Source organism: Benincasa hispida, unplaced genomic scaffold (assembly GCF_027475165.1).
Source record: "Benincasa hispida cultivar pf3 unplaced genomic scaffold, pf3_genome.v1.1 HicScf329, whole genome shotgun sequence".
In the NCBI taxonomy this organism is placed as follows: domain Eukaryota; kingdom Viridiplantae; phylum Streptophyta; class Magnoliopsida; order Cucurbitales; family Cucurbitaceae; genus Benincasa; species Benincasa hispida.
The window spans coordinates 15,145-26,429 of record NW_028326414.1 but is presented as its reverse complement, the minus strand read 5'-3'; the positions used below and the strand labels follow the sequence as shown (position 1 = coordinate 26,429).

At 34.9% G+C, this 11,285-nt stretch overlaps 1 protein-coding gene across 1 annotated transcript; it reads right to left on the bottom strand.

The window, feature by feature from the left end:
- Window positions 1-1,066: 1,066 nt before the first annotated feature.
- LOC150030300 (tubulin beta-1 chain-like) lies at window positions 1,067-3,962 on the bottom strand. The gene is made up of 4 exons (XM_090309845.1): window positions 3,783-3,962; window positions 3,331-3,620; window positions 2,091-2,360; window positions 1,067-1,998 (listed from the first exon to the last, which is right to left on the bottom strand). Exons 1-4 carry the CDS (start codon window positions 3,884-3,886, stop codon window positions 1,325-1,327), a joined length of 1,338 nt encoding a protein of 445 aa, XP_090165971.1. The 5' UTR covers window positions 3,887-3,962; the 3' UTR covers window positions 1,067-1,324.
- Between the last annotated feature and the right edge of the window lie 7,323 nt (window positions 3,963-11,285).

Sequence of the window (11,285 nt, the reverse complement as noted above, 5' to 3'; positions counted from 1 at the left end):
TTTCTCATTCTATCCACATTTTAATTCTCTCTTTCATCATATTCTTGATAGAGAGTTACTTGGCCATTTTCTATCTAAATTAGCCATGATAGGGGAAAATCAGCAGGTTATGTGGCACCACGTGAAAAATGATTGCGATCCAGTTAGCAGCCAAGTATCTCTTTTTTGTGTATCATGAAAAAAAAAAAAAATACATTGGCTTTAGTTTAGTTGTGTATGTAATTTGATTTGGGCTATTTGAAGGGATTTTTTTGGGGGGAAAAAAATTCATTTTATGATTAGTCACTGAATTGGACCACGAATATTAGACGGTATGGTGGGGGAAAAGATTCTCTGCTTTTTGTCCACCAGACCTATGTATTTTCTCATTCACATGTGAATTTTTATTTAAATTTTCCATTGTCTCACCTTCACATACACCTCTACAAGTTAAAGTTACAAGTTTTCATGTCACACGTGTCACCCTTTTACAAGTTAGTCTCATTTAAAAGTCCACCTCGAAAAATTTCCTTCACCAATTGGATATTTATCCTCCTAATTACCCTAATTGGTAATCGTTCTAGGACGTGAAAATTCGAGCCCGAAGATTCTGATTTCTGGTGACAATGTTAATTAATTATTTTTTGAAGTACGGGACAGAGCAGACAAGTTTTTGTGTAGAGGTCTAAAAGTAGAGACAGGCAAGATCAAGATTGACCTAAAACCTTCTTGTGTATTTTCTTTAAAAAAATTAATTTATGAATCATCAACGTTAACAATTTGGCACAATATTCTGAATGACATTCTCTACTTTTTTCAAGAGGAAAAAGAAGAAAATATGAAAGCATCATTTATCCTTTAATTTACTTGCAATCCTTTGTTCTAAATCGATGGAACTTGCTCTAATTCCCAAAAAAATCATTACTTGGCCATTTCAAGTTGGTTGATGAGCAATTTTAGAGTTTCAATTCTCAAGTAACTTTGGAGATTAGAGAAAAGGTAAAAATTTCACTTCATTGATATGTTTTTAAGTTGTCAACTTTTATATTTCATAGCACATCAACAACTTGGAAAATGGGAACAAACATGATACACAAGACGGATTCTTTCATATTTGAAAATGAGATTTGCTATCACAGTCTGCAACAAATAGGACTTCAATAACTCCAAAACCCAATAATTTAGAGAAAATAATTTAAACACACCTAGAACTTGAGACGTTACAACTATATTACTACATAACTATTTGTCCCCGCTGCCATAACTTCAGAACTGAAAAATTTACTTATATAGTACCGTTGGATCGTATGACACAGAATCACAAACAACTTGAACATACATATGGTTAATTTTCGACATCCTCAACATCATCTTCATAGTCAATGTCTTCATCAGCTGTGGCATCTTGATATTGTTGATACTCAGCAACAAGATCATTCATATTGCTTTCTGCTTCAGTAAACTCCATCTCATCCATTCCCTCTCCAGTATACCAATGCAAGAAGGCCTTCCTTCTAAACATGGCTGTGAACTGCTCACTCACTCTTCTAAACATCTCCTGAATTGAAGTTGAGTTTCCAACAAAAGTGGAAGCCAATGGGAACCCTTTAGGTGGAATGTCACAAACACTAGATTTCACATTGTTTGGAATCCATTCTACAAAATAAGAAGAGTTTTTGTTTTGCACATTCATCATCTGCTCGTCGACTTCTTTTGTACTCATTTTACCTCGAAACATAGCAGATGCTGTTAGATATCGACCGTGGCGTGGATCAGCTGCACACATCATGTTCTTAGCATCCCACATTTGTTGTGTCAGTTCAGGAACTGTTAGTGCTCTGTACTGCTGTGATCCACGAGAGGTCAGAGGTGCAAATCCAACCATGAAGAAGTGAAGTCGAGGGAAAGGGATTAAGTTTACTGCCAGTTTTCGGAGATCAGAATTCAGCTGGCCAGGGAATCTCAAACAACAGGTAACTCCACTCATTGTTGCTGAAATTAGATGGTTCAAGTCCCTAACTGATCAAAAGAGTATAATGAAGATCAAATTCTTGTAACTTGTGGAAACTACAATTAAATGCTTCCATTTGTTTAAAATTTAAGATACTTACAACTTGGGGTTGTGAGTTTGAGGGTCCTAAAACAAATGTCATAAAGTGCTTCATTGTCAAGTACCATACATTCATCAGCATTCTCTACCAATTGATGTACTGAAAGAGTAGCATTATATGGTTCCACAACAGTGTCTGAAACCTTTGGAGATGGAAACACTGAGAAAGTCAACATCATTCTATCTGGATATTCTTCTCTGATCTTGGAGATTAGAAGAGTCCCCATTCCTGATCCTGTTCCACCTCCAAGTGAATGACACACTTGAAACCCTGAAAAGTTTGAAAAATGATAGACAAAACTTCTTTAAAGAGCTAACTAGCAAAATTAAACTCAACTTTGTTTATGAACTATGAAGTTGATTTGGAGAATAAACTGACAAGGACAACAAAACTTCCATTTATCTCTACAATAATAATGATATTGTCCACTTTAGGTATATACCTTCGTGGCTTTGTTTTTGGAACCATCCAAAAGGCCTCAGTACCAATGTACCAATATAATTGTCCTCACTTATATAACCATAATCACTTCCTTCTCTAATCAATGGGGACTTTATGTGCACTTTTAACATGAACCTGTTTTATACATCATTCACATCTCCTATCTTTTCAGGAAAGTTTTTACTTTTTGTGGAGGGTTAGATTTAGATCTATTTATCCCGGCCTAATCCCTTGATAGAATTCTAACCTTGTATCAAGACCTATGAACTCGAGACCATTGAGTAATGTGGTATGGTAAAAGAATGAAGAATCCTACTAGCTAGCTAGAGCTAAGGAGCAGCTAATGATATTGACAAATTAAAAGCCGGTTTGTCAATTCAAGAACACTTCTCTAGTTATGTGAATCATATTTATGTCTTTTCTTTTACAAATCTTAAATCATTTTTCAGATTATGAAACCAAAAGCTCTCTTTTATTATTGTTGGTAGCCAGTACCGAGAAAAGAAATAGACCTTTATTTTGAACTAAAAGAACATCAAAGAACCTATGTTGGGGATCCATAATAAGCATTGAAAATCAAATGTTTCAACCAATGCAGGCAGAATTTCAATAAAATCATCCCAATGACTACATCCAACGACCGACATGTTTGGAAGTGATTTTTGTTATGTTTCAATTCCCTTCAAAAATGTGTTTTTCATCATTTAAAATCAATTTACCGTTTAATTTTACAATTTATGACTATAACTGAGATGTATGAGTTTAAACTTAAAACAGAGATGGAGAATTGGTTATTTACCCTGAAGAGAATCACAATTCTCAGCTTCTTTCCTGACAACATCAAGCACTGAATCAATAAGCTCTGCACCTTCTGTATAATGGCCTTTAGCCCAATTGTTGCCCGCACCGGATTGCCCAAACACGAAGTTATCTGGTCGGAAAATCTGCCCGTATGGCCCTGTCCTAACGGCATCCATTGTTCCTGGTTCGAGGTCCATCAGCACCGCCCTCGGCACGTACCTTCCCCCACTTGCTTCATTGTAATACACATTCGCTCTCTCCAGCTGCAATTCTGAATTTCCAGCGTACCTGTCAAAGGCGGAGTTGGAAATTCTCTTTTATGTACGATTGAAGCAAATTAGAGGGGAAAAAACATCGTTTCTAGACAAGTTATTCGATAAAGTCGCAATAATATGACTCTCATAATAACTGTTGAACGTAAATTATAAAATCTGTCGGCCTGATTGGTACCTGCCGGTCGGGTCGATACCGTGCTCGTCGCAAACCACCTCCCAGAACTTCGAGCCAATTTGGTTCCCACATTGCCCTCCTTGAATGTGCAGAATCTCCCGCATTTTCGCTTTGTGGCCGAGGGCAAAACCGGAGCACTGTGATCTATTTTTTCAACGGCCAGGGGCAGTACCGGGACGAGAAAAAGAGTAGTGGAGGAGTTCGTTATTTATATTAACGGATTGGAATGATCTGACGGTGGAGATTAGAGGAGGGAATAATCATCGAACGGACCAGACATGTCCGTCCGATGAGACATGCAGTTTGACGGTTTATTAAATAGTGGAAAATATGGTAACCATTTGTCGGCCTTTCAACTACTCTCGCCGGCCGAAAAGGGCTTTAGCTTTAAAAGGATATTTAAATGCCTAAAAAAAATTATATTTCCTCCCCCCTTTTGAGTTTATAAATTATTGGTGTGTATATATATATATATTGTTAATTCTAGCATAATTCAACTAATCAAGACATTAGTTTAGTTTTGAAGTTATAGATTTTTGAAACATTCTCCCATTTATGAATACAATACATGAAAAAAAACTCAATCCAATTTTTTAGTTTTCAATCACAATAATACTTAAAAATAGACATAACTTCTGTAAAAATAAACGTAATTTAAGAATGTTGTATATAATGCCACATTGATAAACAGGTCCTTATGGATATTTTTTTAGAGATGAAATTGAAATTAAAAGTAAAACATATAATTATAAAACTATAATTTTAAAAAGTAGGTATAATTACTTCAGTTAAATGAACGAAATTGGAATTGATGCTTTCTGGTGAATAGTGGCTAAATTTGGTCATAATTATTAAAATATAAACTTGATTTGTTATTCGTTGGCAGATCTAAAATTTATTCGTTGTGCTGTGAAAATCACTGTCTTGAAAAAAAAATACGACACGACCGTGGTGTGAATCATTTTTGTCGATTGCTCCTCAAAGTTAATTCAACATCCACCATCAGACGTGCACTCGTGAGGAAGAAGAAAAAATCAGTAAGCTTTATTATAGATTTGCTTTTGTAAAAGCAATGGAGAAGAAGAAGACCAACATTTTTATTTTAATATATTAAGGGTTTTATGGTCTAAAAAAGATAAAATGAAAAGAAATCAAACTATTTTTTTTTCCACACAAGCATAGTTGCTCCAACCCACCCACAAGTTTGTTCGACCAAATGAACAATGACAACACGTGTGGAGAATATCCTTTACTCCAACCTTTTCCACTTTTGTAAGTCCAGTGGTCAAATATATATATCCTCTAACCACTCCTTAATTCATCAATGTGGGACAAGTGAAAAGTGCAACTCCCATGTATTTTTGTAGGCCTTGAGCCTAAGGTATATGTGGGCCATTCCCAACAATTCCCTACGAGTGACCTCTAGGTATTGAAAGATAAAAGAAAGATCGAAGTGGTTATGAGCAATGGAATGATGGTAAACTTAAGTATCAATATTTTGTGATTTGAATTGATGCATAGTGAAGTAGGACAACAATTGCATTCACCAAAGTACTTCAGCTATGGAGACTTTACAAATTATCCATAAGTCTATCGCATTAGACCACCTTGAAGGAGTAATATAACATGCAACGGAAAAAATCAGAATCAATAAGCACTCTAACTACTCGTAATTTGAGTTTTGCACATGCTATTCAAATGATTTAGAGGGTTTGAAGCAAACTTTACCTCTGAAGAAAACTTCACGAATTCAGCAAGAAATCCAGAAATTTGAGCTTGAATCTTCAAGTAGACCAGCACCAAGATCTTCTCTACTAATGTCAAAGAGGATTGTGTGGTGGAAACACTCAAATTGAGCTGAATTTTGGATGAACTTAAATGGGTTTTGTAGGTTTTCACAGCAACAGTTTTCTGGTTCAAAATCACAACATCTTTCTAAAATTCTTAGCATGAAGCTTCAATTTATAAGTTGGAAATTGTATGAAGGCCAGCTCCAACAGCACCAATTTAATAAATCTCAAGTGGGATTTGGTGATTAATCATTTAATCACAAAGGGGATTTTTCCAAAAAATTGGAAAAATCCACACAATCCAATTTTATCATTTTTAAATCAAATTGGTTAAAAATGATTTTATATTTAAATAAACTTATTTTATTTAACTTTTTAGCTTTACAAAATTAATTCAAAATAATTAATTTAAAATAAAACTAATTTTAATTAAAATATTAATTTAATATCTTAATATTAAATTTTTCGGGGATGATGTCCAAAACTCTTGTGTCCTATATTTTGTAAACACAGTTTTGTACGAACACTTGTGATGTATAATATATGATATTTTCTTCACTACTTGTCTTTGAACATTGGATGTTTTATTTGCTTTACCACAAACCAATAAATTAAAATCCCCAGTTGTCATTATGTAACTTAAGCATGTATATGGTGACATACAAGTGGATCATATCTTAAGTAATAACCAAAATGGTCTGTAGTATATGGATATAGGAGAGAAACCTTATCCTGGTAACGCTATGGATGCGGCTCGCTTTGTGGAATAGTTACAAGTTTTGTAACTTGCTATAGATGTGGGGACGTGCGAGCGGAGGCGTCCTATACAAAGAGTTTTTATAAGACCTGACCACGAAGTGTTAACATCTCGTTATATAACGTCGTTCATGACAGAGACTTTACTTCACTAGGATGACCATAGGTAACATGACCCCAATCCTGAGTGAGTTGGGAACTTCTGCCTTTGCATGGGTGCGAGTGGCCAGGTCGCCGATTCAAACCTACTAGTTTGGCTAAGGAAGTTCTTGAATGATTTGGAAGTGGCTCCAAATATGAACTTGCCCATCACCTTATATTGTGACAATAGTGGGATAGTAGTAAACTCTAAAGAACTCACAATCATAAACGAGGAAAGCATATTGAAAGGAAGTATCACCTGGTAAGGAAGATTGTGCAAAGAGGAGATGCAATCGTCACAAAGATTGCCTCAGAGCACAACATTGTCGATCCATTTACGAAGGCTCTCTCGGTTAAAGTGTTTAAGGGTCCTTTAGAGAATCTAGGTCTACGAAACATGTATATTTTATAATCTAAGGCAAGTGGGAGGTGTGTAATGGGTATATGGATGCCCTAATTTATTGTATTTAGCATTATCCGGCTTTTCAGATTGTGTACAACCCATTGACTAGAATTTTAGTTCATATGAGAGTTTCTTGGGTTTTATGTCCTAAAACTCGTAGACAGTAAATGTTATTAATTGACCGTCATCATTTAATAGTTATAAATGTTAAATCAATAATTTTTATTGTTTATATTGTTTTCTATTTTGTCTAAATAACCCTAAATCCAATAAACTAACATCCAAGGCTGCCTTATGAGTCTTGAATTGTATTGGAGACATACAAGGATCAATGTTCAAGATACAACCTAAAAGGTCTATAGTATAGGGATAAGGCTGAGTACCTTATCCTAGTAACACTAAATATAGACGCAATGATCCAATGTGTTCACGAGTGAGGGTATCCTATGTAATGAATTTGCATAAGCCTAGACCGAGAATTAGTAACCACTAGATGTAACACCGCTGACTTGTTAGGTTTCTATTTCAATAGAATGACCTAGGCGACTTAGTCTTAATCTTGAGTATATTATGAACTCCTGTTCACGAAGGACCTTTAATATGCATGGGTGAGGGTGGTCAAATCGCTGACCCAATATGCCTACCATTTTAGGGACAAGACCAAGTTGGGAGCTGGGAACATAATAATACAAGATGAAATTCACTCATTCCCTCCTTGTGGGTAAGTAGATGAGTATTCCCTTAAGTGGTGTCCTCGAGATTTGAACAAAAGACTTGAGAGAGGTCTCTATTTATTAGTTGGACCATAAACAAGTTGTTCATTAGAGGAGCACTGGTACTTAAGGAGCTAGAGGTAACCCAAGGGTAAAACGATAATTTGACCCAGTTGGAGTTACGAACACTCGTGAAGGATTAACTTGTTGGTATTGATCTATATCCATGGACATAGAAATATATATGTAGTGAGAAGAGTGCATCTATGGGTCTTTAGTGGAGTGTACCCACAGTTAACGAATATTGATTAACTCGGTTAATGAGTTTAATTAATTAATCTCATATTGCTGGAGCTTCTAATCTATAGGTCTACCAGGTTCCTTCGTTAGCTCACTAGAGGATACTTAACAGGGATAATTTGAATTGTTTACATTAATTTGAGGAAACTATCTATTAATGTGACTAATATATGACTATGGACATAATCTATAATCAAATTGGAAAGTAATATTTGAATAAGATTTAAATTAATTAATTCAAGTGAATTAGATTCACAAAGAATTAATTAATAGAGTGATTTTGCACATATACATGAGATGCATGTGATAGTTAAATGTATACATTAAATTGGATTTAATGTATAAGTAGTTATTTAGTTATTGTGCAAATTAAAATTAAATCATTGTTATTTAATTATGTAAATTAAATAAGTGTTATTTAATTAAATGAGCTAATTAATTAAATTAATGTTATTTAATTAATTATAGAAAAGAAAATTATATTTGGAAAAGATGTTTGGCTCTTCTTCATATAAAGACCTCCCCATGGCCCTTTGGGAATACACAGCATTGAATGCATAATCCTCATTGCAGAGAAACTCTAACAATACACAACTCCATAGTGTTATTGTGCAGAATTTTCTCTAAGCCATATATTCTCTCTACTCTCCAAAACCTTATTTTCTCCTCTCCCTCTCTCAATAGTTGGATACCACCTATCCCTCTATTAGAATCCCAGAGAATAACGAGGTAACTCTCATAGTAGTATTTGAGATCGCTCAAGGAGTTGTTCGTGATCGAGACCATCTGGAGATCCGTTCGTTGGAACCTTGGAGAAGATTGTTCGTGGCCCTTGGGGGATCTACAAACGTAAGAACTGTTCTAATCCTTTCCCCAATAGCATGCTAGTTTATATGTTTATTCTATTCCGTCTAGTATAACGATTTTGTTTATTGTAAAAATCGAATCGTAGGATACAAGAAGATCTCACACGAGAGAACGCTTCTGTTGCAGGATTTGTCCCTTAAAAAATCCCACCATGGGAAAGCATGTTGCATTCATGTTATAATGTATAGTTATGCATGTTTAGGCTTTCATGAGATTTTATATAAGCTATTATATTAAATTATGGAATGCTGATGTATGTAATAGATTTGTCTAAGTTATAATTGTTAGAAAATGAATTAGACATTTAAAATCTATATCAAAGATAAATGCATGCTCACATAAGGTTGACAAATGATTTTTTTTTTAAATAGTTAAAATAGGTTGTTATCTTGTAAAACTTTAGTTACAAACTCACTTAGGCTAATCCTGTTTAAGGCTAAACGTATTTAAGTTGACGATTTCCAGAACACCTGCAACTTGGAGATTTAGCCGGTTCTTGAGTATTGTTAACCCGATTTTATGAGCATGCGTGAGTGATGTGAGGTAATAAATTGATTTATCACTTAGACATCGTAAGTTAAATCCAAATATAAACGTTATACTTGGACAAACGCCTAGATTTAGGTTATATTTATTATATGGATTATACTTGAGTAAATATATACCTAAAACTATTTAGAACACTTTAGTGAGAGATTAATAATATATATGATATATGATTTTTAGCTCTCATGTCCCTAAAAGATCACACTGTGAGATTCAGGCTCGACTTCTTGCTTTTACCGCGACTACTCCATTCGGAAAGTGTTTGCATGGATCAATAGCAAGGTGAATAGAGGAAGTAGTTCATAGTAAGTGGGAGAAGAAAATGTGTCAACATATCTTGCAGTCTCCTCCATTAGGTTGCACTGTGAGATTTCCATCTCCCGCCTGCATGTCATTTTTAGGCGACCACTCATTCGAAGAGTCGTGACTTGAGGATCAGAACACTAAAAACTCCAAAAATGGATAGGGTCTCTTAGTTCTGTCTTCAGTATTGTCTATCCCTCAGTAACTTATTGATATCATTCTTTTAGATCTAAATATGGAGAGTTACACTTACAAGACTTACCAAGTGTTAGTAAGTTCTTGACCGAAAAGCAATAACTAAATGCTACAAGAATAAGAGTTATTCTGGTATTAGTATTTAGTCAAGAATGTCTTGGTTTAGTGAAGGAGTAATTGACTGCCCATCGATAGCAGTTATACTGACTCACTGAAGTATCATTGCAATTAATAATGAATATAGGTACATTATTACTTTTTGCTAAAGTTGATTGGATGTAGTAGCATTTTACTAATAGAATTTGTTTATATTTTCAGCATGTCAAACTCTATTATAAAACTACTTGCTTCCGATAAATTCAACGACAATGACTACTTAATGTGGAATTCGAATATATACCTAAAGGTTCAGGCCGGATTGTAGGAAGTGGGCGATACGAATATAATCCAAATACTAGTGATTGATGGTTTAAGGTTCGTTTAAATGGAGGAATGTCCTCCAATTCCCAACTTGAATGCAAATTGAAATATTTGGGATGCTTATGAAAAGTGGGTAAGGGCAAATGAAAAGGCCACATCTTAGTAAGCATATATGATGTCTTGAATAAGAAGCTTGAGAGCATGGTCACCACTAAGGTGATCATGGAGTCGTTGCAAGCGATGTTTGGACAACCATCGATGTCAATAAGGCACAATGTTCTCAAATACGTTTATAACTGCCGCAAAAAAGAAAGAACCTCTGTTAGAGAATATGTTCTAGATATGATGGTCTACTTTAATGTTGCAGAAGAAAATAGGGTTGTTATAGATGAGAAGAATCAAGTAAGTTTCATCATGAAATCTCTTCCGAAGAGTTTTCTGCAGTTTCGAATGAATGCAATGATAAATAAAATCGAGTATAATTTGACAACTCTCCTAAACGAGCTCTAGACTTACCAGTCTCTTATGAAGAATAAGGGACAGGAAGTGGAAGCAAATGTTGTCGCCTTTAACAAGTTCAAAAAAGGATCATCTTCAAGAACAAAGTTTGGATCTTGAACTTTTAAGGATAAAAGTATTCAGATAAAGAAGAACGGAAAAGGAAAAAAGAAGGCTCCTGGAAAGAAAAGTAAGGGGAATGTTGTAAAAGGTAAATATTACCGCTGTAACTAAGATGGGCACTGAAAGAGAAACTGCCCAAAATACCTTGCTGAGAAGAAAGTTGAAAAAGGCAAAACAAGGTAAATATGATTTACACGTTGTTGAAACATGTTCAGTGGAGAATACTCATTTGACTTAAGTACTAGATTTGGGTGCCGCTAACCATATTTGCACTTTCATTCAGGAAACTAGTTCCTGGAGGTAGCTAGCAGAGGGCGAGATGACTTTCAAGGTTGGAACAGGAGAGGTCATCTCAGCCAATGCAGTGGGAGATCTAAAGTTTTTTTTTTGGAGATAGACAGATTTTACTTGAACATGTATATTATGTACTTAATATGAGAAGGAACTT

Coding starts and splice junctions, on each gene's coding strand:
- LOC150030300 (XM_090309845.1), bottom strand. CDS start 3,886: ATGCGGGAGATTCTGCACATTCAAGGAGGGCAATGTGGGAACCAAATT. Junction 3,621..3,782: donor GGTATCGACCCGACCGGCAG/GTACCAATCAGG, acceptor CGCCTTTGACAG/GTACGCTGGAAATTCAGAAT. Junction 2,361..3,330: donor GAATTGTGATTCTCTTCAGG/GTAAATAACCAA, acceptor CAAACTTTTCAG/GGTTTCAAGTGTGTCATTCA.